The sequence below is a fragment of the Motacilla alba genome, chromosome Z, assembly GCF_015832195.1.
Source record: "Motacilla alba alba isolate MOTALB_02 chromosome Z, Motacilla_alba_V1.0_pri, whole genome shotgun sequence".
Classification (NCBI taxonomy): Eukaryota; Metazoa; Chordata; class Aves; order Passeriformes; family Motacillidae; genus Motacilla; species Motacilla alba.
In genome coordinates, this window is record NC_052046.1 from 49,004,643 (window position 1) to 49,018,900 (window position 14,258).

General features: G+C 39.0%; 1 protein-coding gene across 1 annotated transcript in view; it reads right to left on the reverse strand.

The window, feature by feature from the left end:
• LRRC2 (leucine rich repeat containing 2) overlaps positions 1–11,809 on the reverse strand; it is a 73,916-nt gene extending 62,107 nt beyond the window's left edge. The window contains exons 1-2 of the mRNA XM_038124684.1: positions 11,692–11,809; positions 57–202 (exon numbers count right to left, since the gene is read on the reverse strand). Coding sequence (XP_037980612.1) covers positions 57–181 — 125 coding nt within the window. The 5' untranslated portion in view covers positions 182–202; positions 11,692–11,809. The remainder of the gene's footprint in view (positions 1–56; positions 203–11,691) is intronic.
• Between the last annotated feature and the right edge of the window lie 2,449 nt (positions 11,810–14,258).

Genomic DNA, 14,258 nt, shown 5'->3' on the forward strand with positions numbered 1-14,258 from the left:
TTCGTGGATAATAAGAGCAGATTTGATTAAAATTAATAAAACGAAAGTTGTCTTACTTCTCCAATGCACTTTGTTCTAATCTTTCTTTCTCCTTCTTCTGACGTTCTTTGCTCTTCTTAACTCGAGTTTCCCACAGTCCTCTTATGACAGAAAAGTCAAATATTATCACCTGATGCCCCATATTGTTGACATTAAGCTTCTCCTGCAAAAACAAGCCAATTCTTCAGAAAAAAGAATAATGAGAAAAATAAAGCTCCAAACTATCAGGTTTCATTAAAATTTTCTGGGGGAAAGAGCTGAAGTCATAAGAAATATTAACATAGTATGTTTTACATCTTACCCAATTTATTAAGGGTCTTGTTCTGGCAGTAATCAGTGTAGCATACAATTCACTTTCACATAAAATCCATGGCAACAGCTGCACATTGAATTTTTTGTATTCTTTACATTTTTTCCTTTTCAAGATAAAGACAGAGTTGCAAAAAATACTGGTTTGATTAGGTAGCACTGATGAAAATAGCTTTAAAGGCTTTACATTTTTAATAATTTCTGTGACTGCTATTAAAATGAATACTCATAAAGAATTTATTCATTTTAAATCATGCAAAAGCACTTCATCTGGAGGAGTTGTGTATTGATCTTTATGACCTCAAGTTATCCTGTTTCAATGAAATTTGTGAAATTCCTGTGTTCCCATAAGTACCTGCTTGTCTGTAAAAGGCATCAAAATATCAGCACCATAACACACAAAAAAATTTACCTAAGGCAGAGACGTGGGGAAGGTTTGGTGAACATGTCATGGTCCCCACTTACTAACATGTCCTTATTCTGGCCAGTCAACAGGGTTGACTTTGCAGCAGCCAGGAGGGTCATGGCCAGGACCCTGAGGTTCTTCACCTCATCACATGGTGAGGTAGTCACACCTGCTTTTTTCACTTTACTGGAGTGCACAGTCAGATAACACCAGGTCATAATGAGCAATCACATGTAAATCATCCACCTTCCCTGTACACTGTTAGTAGTATTGTTGTTACTGTTTAATTTTTTTTTTGTGCCTCCATTCTTCTCTTGATCCTGCTACAGGGGAAGGCAGGCACAGTGAGAGAGCAGCACATGGTCTGGTGTGTATTGAGTAGGAACACTAAATTGGAGAATACCATCCCTAAACCACAACACGTATGAAAACACATTCCAAAAGTCAAAGACTTGGCATCAGTGTATCAGATTCCATACAGTTAAGAACTGATGTCAGCCAGAAAAGGAAGCTCAAAGAATATATACCTCTTCTGATATAAAATGCTGGATAACTGGTAACAATGGACAAAGAGAAAGCTTAATTACACATTCTTTAATGGCAATCTCTTTTCCCACCTGTCTTGACTGGGTGGACTGCAGGATGTGGACTGGAAGAGAAAACTTCATCCCACAAGATCAGTTTCATGACCATCTGAGGAACCTGAACATACAAAAGTTTTTGGGGCCTGATGAATGCATATCAGAGTTCTGAGGGAATTAGCTGATACAGTTGACAAGCCAATCTCCCTGAAACCCAGAGAGTCATGGAAGTCAAGGGAAGTCCCTGGCGAGCAGAAAAAGGGAAACACTGCAGCCATCTTTTAAAAAGTTAGAAAGGAGTACCTTGGGCATTACCAAACTCTCAGCCTCACCCCTGTGCCTGGGAAGGTTCTGGAGGAGATCATCCTACTAGCTATGCTAAGGCACAAAGAGAACAGGAAGATGATTTGGTATAGCCAGTAGGGTTTCACTAAGGGCTACTCTTGCCTGACCAACACAGTGGCCTTCTATAATGGAGGGACTATACCAGTGGACAAGGGAAAGGCTACAAATGTCATTTATCTGGACTTCAGTAAAGCCTTTGACACAGTCCCCCCCAATGTCTTTCTCTCAAATTTGACGAGACATGGATTTGGCAGAGGGACTGTTGGATGGATAAGGAATTGGCCTGACAGTCATATCCAGAGGGTAGTGGTCAATAGCTCAGAGTCTTGATGGACATCAGTGACAAGTGGTGTCCCAGAGGAGTCTGTATTAACACCAATACTAGTCAATATCTTCCTTTATGACATACACAAAAGGATTAAGTGTATCCTCAGCAAATCTGTAGAGGACACCAAGCTGAGTGGTATTGTTGATACACCTGAAAGATGGGATGTCATCCAGAGGGACCTGGACAAGCTTGAGAAGTGGACCTATGGGATTTTCCCACTTATCTTTCCACTTTCCCACTTGGCACAACTGCAACTTGCTGCACTAAGTGCAAGTGCAAGGAGACCAAGGGTGAGGTGCTGTACGAGGTCAGGACAACCCATTAAAACACCGTCTGGGGTATGATCAGATGGAGAGCAGCCCTGTGAGAAGGACTTGGGGGTGCTGGTGGATGAGAGGTTGGACATGACCCAGCCATGGGCATTCACAGCCCAGAAAGCCAAATGTGTCCTGGAGTGCATCAAAAGGAATGGTCAGCAGTTGAGGGAGGGTATTCTTCCCTTCTGCTCCACTCTCATGAGAACCCAACTTGGAGTCCTGCATCCTCCTCAATGTTCCTCAACAAGGAAAGAAATGGACCTCTTGGAGCTAGTCTAGAGAAGGACCACCATGATGATTAAAGGGATGGAAAACCCCTCCCTTGAGAAAAGACTGGAAGAATTGGGATTGTTCAGCCTGGAGGAGAGAAGGCTTTGAGGTAATTGTAACTGTCCAGTACCAGAAGGAAGCCTACAAGAAATATGTATGCATGTAATGAGCGTGTAATGATAAGACAAGGGGGAATGGATTCAAACTGAAAAAGATTATTTAGCTTAGATATTTTGAAGATACTCTTTGCTGTGAGGATGGTGAGGCACTGGAACATGTTGCCCAGAGAAGCTATGGATTACCTATCCATGCTCAATAGCAGGCTGGATGAGGGTCTGAGCAACCCAGTCCAGTGAAAGGCATCCCTGTCCTAGAACTGGATGATCTTTAAGGTCCTCTCCAAACCAAGCCATTCAATGATTCTCTGTGTGAAACACAGCATGACTTACAAGATGGTGTTCCTTATAGTGGTTCAGTACCAGCATAGGAAATGAACCACCTACTAAATCTCTAATGCAAGTACACAAACAAATCTTGATAAAAGAGGTGGAACTATACTTTCTTGCTCAGAGTCACTAGTGTGGATACAATCATCACAATATACTGGCTCTTATAAACTGTAGCTAGATTACCAACAGAGGAAAGTCAGTTATTTTAACTGTGTGAGGTTTTATTAGAGAACACATTTATTTTACCATTTATAAGCTTAGGGAAAAAAATAAACAGTAGAAGAAAACTCTTATTGACCATCTACTTATCAGTTAAAGAGCAATCCTCTCCTTCCTTTCTTGTATTTTCAAGCTCATGTCTATAATTTTTCCACAGATGCTACTCATTTTTTCCAAGCACTGTGTCCTTCAGCTGGGGCTATTTATTATCTGTCCTTCTGTTATAATATTGAGGACAAAGGGGAAATTATTCTACCCTCTGTATTTTTTCCCTTGTAACTTTGCAACTGTCCCTTTTCTCCTTCACCCCCTTTCACCTACACATCCCTCAGTAGTACATAGCATATGAAGGAATAATTTATTCTGAGCCAGGAAAACACCCTCATGTCCTCTGGAAAATGCACAGCATGGACTAAAATGAGTTATGCATAGGTACATCCAGAGCAAAGGTACCTACCTGCTCACCTTATTAGTCATCTCAGTAAGAAAGGCCCTCTCAAATACCAACAAGTATTCGCTCAGAAACTGATCAGAGACCAGTATCATTCTATTTACATGGCCTTCTGTATCTTAGGATGTTTATATAAAATGTTACCTTTGTTGTTCATAAAGCTGCACCTATTGCTTGTTTATCTTTGCTAGCACTAAAAATGAGGCAAAAATAGTTCCTAACCTGTCTGGAACTAACAGCTGACAGCAGCTAAGTCAAAACCCCATTAAAACAGTGTAATTAAAACAGTGACCTTATTCTCTGTGGAAAGGTTTGTCCTTCTAAAGCATATTCACTACTAATTTACAGGAACTGTTTACCTCATAAAATAAAATGTTCACCTCTGCTTACAGGAGAAAGAAACCCAGTGACAAGGACTTCACCCCTCACAGTAGCTGCAGACCAGCAGTCACTCTGCAGGGTCTAATTCATTTTAATAGACCAATTCATAGAAGTGTGTTTTGGTAGAAAGGCTGTTGTAGAAGCTGAATTGTTGTGAGACAGTGAAGTTGCAGCTGGACACTTGACCTCTGTTGGAACTAGATGGCCTTAATCAACAGAGAGTCTGAATAGACTGTGAAAGCACTCCTTTTCCTTGACTCGTTTCTCACCTTACTGTCTCACAGGTTAAGTAATCCGTTCTTTATTGAGACACTGATTTATTAAATACTATGTTGGAAAAGTTCATTTTCCACATATTGCTTTTATCCACATATGGCTTTTATCCTCATGTTGCACTAAGCGGCAAGGCATTGTGGGGTTTTCTTCTATGGAAAAACCAAGCAGAGGGCAAACTTGGGTGGGAGGTGAGAGCTGTCCATCATAGAGCCTCCGAATTAATCTCTTCAGAAGGAGCAAAGCCACAAGTCCTGATCAGATTACAGGGTGACTAAGGCTTTAGAAATATGTGTCAGGACAAATGCTTTTTGACATCTACAACTCTGAAAATGTCACCTGGCAATCTTCACAGGACTCTTGCTTTATCCTATATCCTTGTCTAAAAAATGGGCATCAAGCATGATGGCAGAATATGTATTTGCCAAAATTCATACACCATCATTTTCCTAATGATGAGATGTTGCCCAGAAAGGAAAACTGACTAAAGCTATGCTTAACTGATACCGAGTATAGGTTCTTCAGGATACCTACTCATGCATGGCAAGAATTTATCATGAAGAAGCAACTACTAATAATGATTTTGATTTCTAGAAATATGTATCCAAATTCACGCACAGTAGTTTCTTTCTTCCAAATATCAGATTAGGCCTGTAGAGGAAAACTCAAAACTATAATCTATTATTCACAGGAGGTAAGCTACATTTGGATAGAGAAAAATCTCAATCATACACTTCCTTCTAATGTCTTAGTTTCAGCTAGGTACACAGCTATATTTCCTCCTATACTTGGGCTATTCACAGGGAGACCCTGTTATCATTTTGTTCATTGTCAGAAACCACAACAAAGTTAGAAAGGACCTCTAGAAGTCACCTCATCCGACTGCTCTGTTCAAAGCAGTCATACAATTCTCTACATCCTGCAGCACCCCTACTCTTCCAATTTCTGCATCATTTTGTAATTCAGCCTTGCTACTTTCTCATCCCATACTTACACATGATCATTAAGGACAGGCTTTTGTCATACTTCTGAGGATTACCTCACCCACCCATATGGCAGTAAGTGAAAAACAAAAAACTATTTTTTACACAAGAAACAGGCAACCTTGCTTTCATTAAGCACAAGTCCTGACCACAAAAGCAGTCATGACCTGCATTTGCAAGACCCTCCTTCATAACTACACTGAGTTTGCCACTTAAAGTCATTTTGACTTGAGTAACATCTACATCTAAATTATGCTGTAGATCATCAGCACACCTTTCTTAGATGATGCATGGTTATAACATTTATCTGTCTTTTCAGTTATTGGTGAGATAGGTCACAAAACAAGGCTATTCAGTAACATATGATAATTAATGTACAGCACTATTCCAGGGGAAAAGGGATTCAGGAGCACAAAAAGAAGGCAACGTCATTTACAAGAGAATCATATATGGAGAAACTAGTTCTCTGTGTGTATCTATGGAAGCAAACAATCTTATCCCTAGCCATTTACACTTCCCAAGAAGTTATCTGCAAGAACTTAATCAATATCCTTAAAAGGCAACATACCAGGAAGTCAAGCTGATCTTGTCTGCTTTCTAATGATTAGCTCAGAAACAGAGCTGGCCATTCAGGATACTTTTTTTTTTTTTTTTTTTTTTAGCTTCACTCCTTCCTGTTTTTTATGCTTTTTTTTAGGAGGAGGGGGAATAAAAGAGTCCCTTTGAACGCCATGGCCTTTGCATCTCTTCCTCAACCAGCAGGAACCTATGTCAACCTTGTCCCTGTTTTCATCAATAAAGAAATCACAGGAATCTATATAACTAGAATTTTCCTTCTACATTATAAACCACAGATTCTTTCTCTCCCCAGGGATGTACTATCAGTTGAAGATACAATAGCCTGCAAAATAGTCTCAATTTCATCATTCCAGAGTCCTATGCCTTCACTAGAACACATTACCAAGCCTCTCCCATAAGAAGGAATTCTCTCTGACTCTTTCTATTGCAGGCCCCATCTCAACACCAAGACCCATCTTCTTACCAAGTGAATTTAATAATCTGACACTTCTCTGGGCCAACTGAGGTGAGAAGAAGCACTTGTCTGTAAGAGCATTCTTGCATTCTTTTGTTGCCAACGTTTGGGTTTGCATGCCCTATTGCTGTGAGCTATCCCTACACACATAGAGTAGAAAAACTGCCTTTCCAGACACTTGTGTGCAATTTCTGTTCTTAGAAAAAAGAAAACACCTTTCCTTAATCTTGCAGAAACTTTATTCATTTAAATGTATCTATAAATCAGCCTATTAAAATCAAACACAGTCCTCGTGTATAATATTGAGCATTTGAAGCATTTGGATGCTCTTAAACATTTGGAGGATTAACTGGCAAGACACCATATTAGGGATGATACTCATCATATGTTTTTATTTAAATGATATAATATTAATGCCAAATATTATTGCTAGTAAAAGCATCTGCCTAAGTATCTGCATGGATTATTTTTATTTTATCATTTATATTGTCATTTATTTTAATTTATTGTATAAATTCACCTAAAAGTAGGCAGACTGGTCTCTAGCATCTATTTCAGACATTCTTTTCTAAATAGTAGGAGTGCTCAGAAGCTCTAAAACAGAATCTCTTTAGTAAGGTGTTGAAAATACATAGGATGGAAAAGAAGATAACTACCTTGTAATATCTATAGTCTTTATTCATTTTTATTTATTATTATTCATGTTGTTGTTACAAATATACACATAATTCATATGTCAACTCTTCAGTAAAACTGGGAAGGTTTAGTATGCTGTGCCTTAAATGCCCCTGCTCCCTTCAGCTACTGATATCTCCAACCCTTGTTTACAGGTCTGCTGCAGATGTTACCACAGCCATCTTTGACAGCAGCCAGTGATCTCGTGACCACTTGTCTTTGTTTCCTCTTGACCTCTGAACCCTGAGCAGTCATTTGATGACTGGGCTTTTTCCTTTTTCTTTTTTCTTTTTTCCCCCCTTATCTTAAGGGGGAAATAAAGGGGGAAATTTATGACTTTCAATACCTCAAGAAGCGTCACCAACATGAATATGGAAGACCACTACAGGCAACTAAGTTTCAAAATTAGGACGCCTTTTGACAGCTCCTGGTGTCACATGCTGAAGGAGTTTCATCTTCATCACCTGCATTTGCATCACAAGGTGCCACGGACTACCCAATCTTCAAAAAACAGTTTTATGAGCTAAAAGCAACACTGAATTCTGGATGGAAGGCCTTCCACCGATAAAAGTGCTTTTCAAATCAGCAGCTTCATTGAAAGAACAGTTTTCAGCCTTTCTGCACTTATCTCAGCATCTGAGATAGATCAATCAATGAGTAAATGCCTTGAGAAGCATACTACCAAAAAAAAAATAAAGACAAGGCAAGGTCTTCTTTGAAAAGAAAAGTGGTGGAGCACAAGAGAAGTATTTTTAGATATGATGACTCTGTCATCTTCCAAGATTAGCTGTACCAAACTCTTCTACAGCTCCTCCCTGTTTACCAACATTATCCATCTTCTCTGCAGTGGGTAAAATACAGCCAGTGATAAGTCAAAATTGCATTGGCTTTATTATAGCAAAAATTAATGTTCTCTGAGCATAGCTGGGATCAGTGTTAATGCTGGCCAACTTACGTGTGCACAAAATTCTGTAGAACAAGACCTGTGTCTTGAGTCTGAAAGAATCCAACATAATTTTGATACTACAGATACAGCCAGTGTTAGTCTCTATTAACAGCTCTCCTGATTTCACATGGCCCCTGGTTACCCTAAAAAACAGTACTGTGTATACTTTCTTCTGCTGTTTTACATGAGTTATTAAATTATTAACGTTTTGGTTTCTTCAATTTGCTTAACAACCTGGCTCACTTGGGCCCTTTTTCTTTCAGATAATCACTGTGGGAGATCTGCTGCACTCTAATGAGTATTACTGGCAGGATTACATGGGGGAAAATGTAAGTGAAATATTTCCTACCAATCCTGCAAATAATTTCTTGGGAAATAAGCTCACTCTCACTGTGCTTCAGAGTCATCAAGTCATTTATCTCTCAAGTTTTTAAATAATTCGGAGGAAACCTGACATTTGGATAGCAACTGAAAACATTTTTTATGTTATCAGGAAAAGATTAAATTAGAGAAACATGCTGTGGTTGAAAGAGCAACAGAGATTGTGGCAATGTTCACCATATACAACTATATTTTCCTAACTGAGCACAGCTTGTAAGTGGGGTAGTGCTTCTTTGTGACGTTTGAGGAGTGGGAGAGGACTGCAAAGTGGGAAGTTGCTCTTCCCTACCTTGTTTTCCTTCTAGTAACAATCTCTTATTGTTCTATACCAGCAGGGAGTTATTCTTCCTGCTAATTTGGTTGGTTTATCTGTCACTGGTCTCACCAAAAGTGCAGATTTGACAGTGAGAGTTTAAGGTCTGGGATCCAAGATAGATTGTGTTTCAGAGCATATATGCATGCATGCATGTGATTGCTGGGTTCTTGGGAATATGTGGGCAGGGCAATGCAATGAATCACAGTGGGTGTCCCCTGAAGGCCTGGGTCCCCAGAGATCCAATAAATGTAGCTACAGTACAGAATAAATACAAGAGGAAAGAAACAATCTGCTCCAGGGCTGGAGAAGGCAGTCCTGACACCTGGACATGAGCCCAGATGTTTTGGGAGTTTGAAATGTTCCTTCCTGCTCTCTCAAGAGTACAGTCTCAGCCAGCTGGCTCCTACATAAACAAACACAGACAGACAGTGACACTTTCAAGCTATTAATTAGTCCAACTTTCAGTGTAGTTAATTGCAGAAATTAGTGTCTTTCTGTATCACGGAGCTTAATCATGAACGCTTTGATGAATTAAGGTCCTTTTTTAGTTTTCTTCTTTAGATACTTCATGGAAGAGACATTTATGAATAGAATCTGACGTTAGCCTCTTTCATACACAAATAAATAACTTTTGCATTGTTTACATAACACAGCTAAGAGAAAATATATCTTTTTTATTAACCTGCTCATTATATCTCAGGTAAAAATAACTATGAACACTATAGAATTACAAACAGATATGTAAGAGTTGAACTTGGTTTCCACATGTTTTTATATGCCTATTTCTCTTTGTCCAGTGCTGCAGCATAATGCTTTACTGACAGTTTTCATTAATCAGTTCCTCTTCTAGATGTAAATTAACCAGTCTCACAAACAAGAGTCCTCTTTATCACTGCAGTCTTCACATCTTGATTTTTAGACAATTTTTCACAGGGTTATTCATTAATTAGGTCTTTAATTATGGATTAATTAGCAGCTGAATTACAATATTCCTTATACTTTCTCAACTCTTGTAACACTAATATGTTTGCCATCAAGCATGATAGATGTTACATATGCAAGGGGATTTATTACAGATGTATTCCCCTAGCACTTCAGTGAGCTGACTAATTATTCTTCCACTGACAATGCAGCTAATGAAACACTGGACTGATGTCTCTGACAAAAATCCATTCTTCTTTTTTTTTTCACTGAGTATTGCTGAGGAGAGGCCTAATTCTCTTAAGACTGAGAGAGGGATGATGTATTTGAAATGGCATGTATTTTGAGGTTGTTTCTTATCAAAGGAAAAACAGTTCAAAAGTGTATTATGTATTGGTAAAGGTGTTGAATCTATGCATGTAGCTGTAGTCAGCATGTGTAAACAATTGTCTTGGACTGTATACAACAGAGTCCTGGGGAACTAAAAGCATGTTTTAAGAACTGATTAGAGAGATTCCCCCTTAACTTCTCATATGTAGACCCATGGCAAATAAATTTGCATTCTTAGTCACTGAGCAAAACACTGAGGCTTTCATACACAATTAGATGATCTTAATTAAGCATAACATTACACTCTCAGGCTTCTAAAACTTGTTTCACATCCATTGTGGTTTTTAAGACAATGTTTCATTGACTTCTTATTTGTCTTAAGGTTCCTGAACAATTCCTGAGAATTGAGGCTACTCTTACTTACCTTTCATGTACCCTTTGAGTGCACAGCCTTTGAAGTTATCTCTGTGAATGACCACATCATAAATGTTATGTTAGACTCCCTGTCCTAATGAACACTTATTAAAAACCTTCAAAATTTATAATTTTCTTTTCTCCCTGGGAGGGCATTTTGCATGTATTGATCTAAGAATGCAATCCTATACCTGCCTCTACTGCAGAAGGAGAACAAAAACCTATGTCTGACCTACAGCAGTCCTATTTCCAGGGTTAGATACAAGATCATTACTTGTATAATGAGTAAAACAGTCATTGCCAATTGCAAAGATGTTAAATTCTGTGATTTAAGATGGTAGATAATATAGATAAGCAAGAGATGATGCTGTTTCAATTACTCTAGCAGTCAAGTTATTTTAGCTCTAATGGCCCAAACCCCACCATACAGTCATGAGGTGGCATCTGTATTTTATCACTTCTCTCACCACAGCTGTGTCTTTAATCTTTCCCAGAAAACTTTCCCATGTCTGTGGATTGGAGACACAGGTGACATTGAAGGCTGGACACCTTCCTTTGGAATAATTCTCCACTTTTACCTTCTGTCTGAGGAAAGCAAAGTGAGTGAAACTTTGGTATGATCTACCTCTTTGGTTAAGAAGCCTAATCATCCATCCCTGATCCTTGAAATTGTCTCAATTAACTGCTGTTCAGAGGAAGAGAGCTGGTCAGTACCTTTTAACCTACAGAAAGTAATATGTCAATGACAGCACATAAATGCTTGTGATAGCAACAACAGCAAAAATGGCAATATTTGACTTTAAATGATAGGTTGTGTTCTCAAAAGATGTAGCAGGCTGTATTTCCTATGCCAGTTAGATTAACTGTAAGTAGCCTTCAGAAACTGAAGTTCTATAACTCTTTTTAAATTCCACTGTAAATTTTGACAGACAGCAAAGATAAATGACTGACCTCTCAAACCATTTTTTTTATTGAAAATCATTCTCACACCAGCATACGTCCTTGAGATGAAATAGCAATGGTTTATTATAACTGAGTCACAGAGTAGAACTTGAAAGGTTTCCTAAATTATAAAGTTTGGATTTGTCACAAGTGTAAATCTATTTACAGGAACCGCACAGGGTGAATCTCATTCTCTTTAAAAATAGCCACCAAACATACTGCCTTGGACTAAATGCTCTCTGTTTTTCCCATATGCATTAGTTTTTAAAGATCTGCAGCACAACAGGAGCAACCTGATAGCTACTTCTCACTTTACCTGCCATTTTCCACCTTGACCCCACACATCTGAAGAAACACAATAATCAGCAAAACTGTCACTTACCTACTACTAAAGAACACAAGTGTCCAGAGCTCCTGAGTGTGCTCTGCAGTTATTCAATGTGGGACGCTGAGGTTGTTTATAGCATAGCACAGCTCATGGCCAGCCAGATCTCTTTGAACCCTGCAGCGTGACTAGCCTTCCAGATATACTAATATGCTATATTTGTAAAGTGATAACATGATCTGTGATCTTACAGCAGAGACACAGGCAGGATAAAGTGTCTGTACGGCATGAGTCAACATAGGATGGAAACAACAATGCTAGGACAGCATCTCATTTGCTTCAAGGAAAGTGTGACAGAGCTAATATTGCTCATATTTATGTATATTTGTTGGCAAAGGGCAAGGAGAATAAAAGAAAAATGCATATACAGTCTGAATTCTTCTAGTACAGGCTACCTTTTCATTTCTGCGTCCGTTCAATTCTGAAATAAATATACACGTGTACACAGACTATCACCATGCAGTTTGCATGACTGATTGATTTACGGCAAATTCTGCTTTTTCTTGCTGATGGTGCCTCACCTTTTTTACGACAATGTTTGTCACTTGTATTCCTGCTTATTGTTAGTGGACCAGAAGTGCAGGGCTGTGGGCAGCCAGAGATCATCTTGCTGCAGGATCAGCATCGCCAGGGCAGGGGCTGATAAGCCCAAGGGGCTGATGTGAGCCATGGGCAAAAGGGGTGGGTCCTGGGGATGCAAGAAGGATGGACATGGACACAGAAGCCCATCAGGACCTTCATGGCCCTCTCTGACAATTTAGCATGAATGTTTGACATTTTCTGATTGTGCCTTTGATGAAATAAGCCCATTCATTTCTAATTAGAAAATGATGGGAGGGAGGGAGGGAGGGAGGGAGGGAGGGAGGGAGGAAGGAAGGAAGGAAGGAAGGAAGGAAGGAAGGAAGGAAGGAAGGAAGGAAGGAAGACTATTTTCAAAAAAATAAAGGTTTTCATCAGAAATATTTTCAAAAACTACTTTTAATTTATTTTCCTTTAAAATTCAGCTTTTCAATTAAAATAGTTTCATATTTTTAAGGGTTTTTTTAAAAATCAAGCTTTTCCAACAATTTCTGCTTAATTTACATCTCTGCCAGTCACAATAACTATTAATTACTGCATCTGGGCTTGGCAGAAGCTTCAGATACTAGTTTTACATTGCTGTGCTTTCAGTGACCTTGCTCAAATCACATCATATTGGAATGGGAAAGTCATGATCTGTAAGTTTAAATGTTCAATTTTGTCTTCAAGTCTGAAACACACTTTGCAGTGTGTTTCAAGGTATGATGACATGCCTGAAGGTTCCTGCATCACATACCCTTCCTCTTCAGTCATCTTAGTCTTCACAAACATTAGTAATAAATAGTGTGATCACTGCATCAAATTTTTCTAATACATTTTTATTTTCTGATAAAACTACTCACAAATTTGCATGGTTTTTTGCCATATAGCTGTATGGATTTCCTGCGGCAGTGAGCATTATCAGACTTCAGCCACAAGAGCTGATGAAGAAATCAGTGAGGTAGACAATACTTTGGAGTGGGGAAAGTGCATCCCTTCTATATTCAATAGTACGTTGTGTAATTCTCCTTTTGTGCACACTGCCTAGGAAAACATGTTGCTATATTTTTGTTCAGAATGTGACAACATGAAATAATAATTAATTAGCAATTATATTAAGAAAATACTGACCTCCAGCTCACTTTTTCAGAATCCATCCCTTGCTGTGTAGGGGTTGATTTTGGCAAAAGAATGTAAGAGTGTTCTTTAGGTTTTTAAATACTGAAATGCGTCTCAGTAACAGAAAGTTGAGCTTGCAGTTAATTCCCTGGCCTTAGCCAAGAATTCATAGATCAGCTAACCTTTCAACTACAATCATAGCTTACCCATGACAAGGAGAGGTTTGAGATATTTGCTGGAAAGGGAATGAGAAAAAAGATCAACTGATTTTAAATAGGCATCACCTACATAAAAAAAAAAAAAAAAAAGCACTAAGGATGCTAAGGAAAACTGTAAGTACATAAATTGCTGGCATAGCATGAAAATACCACAAGCAAAGGAGTAGTAGACAGCACTCTGCTCAGGCCAGTGAACCGACAGAAGGCTAACAAAAAAACCCATTGGCAGACTTGAACCTATTTTAAGGCATGCTAGAGTGACAGAAGCTAGTTTGTTCAAAGGTGTTTGCCTACTGCATCTTGCCTCTCAGTTCATCATCAGCAGTATTTATCTGTCAGAGACAAACTGACCTTGGCTCAAACACAGCCTTGCATACTTGCCACAGCATTCTCACAGGAATTTCTCCTCATCTAGGTGATCCAGTAGACTGACCAGCATCTATGTACTCATATGACACTGCAGTCTACTGAATCATCCTCCTGGACGAGGACCATTGCCTGGGAAGTGGTACAAAAATAGTCATTCCATAAAGAGGCCCAGTCCATTTTGGCTGCTGGAGTTCATCAGTCTCATAAACTGGAGCTATTGTGAAATACAGAAGTAGCCAGCACTGGACTCCCTGACAACCAAGTCTTGGAAACAGCTTGCAAATCTGCCCAAGCTACTGT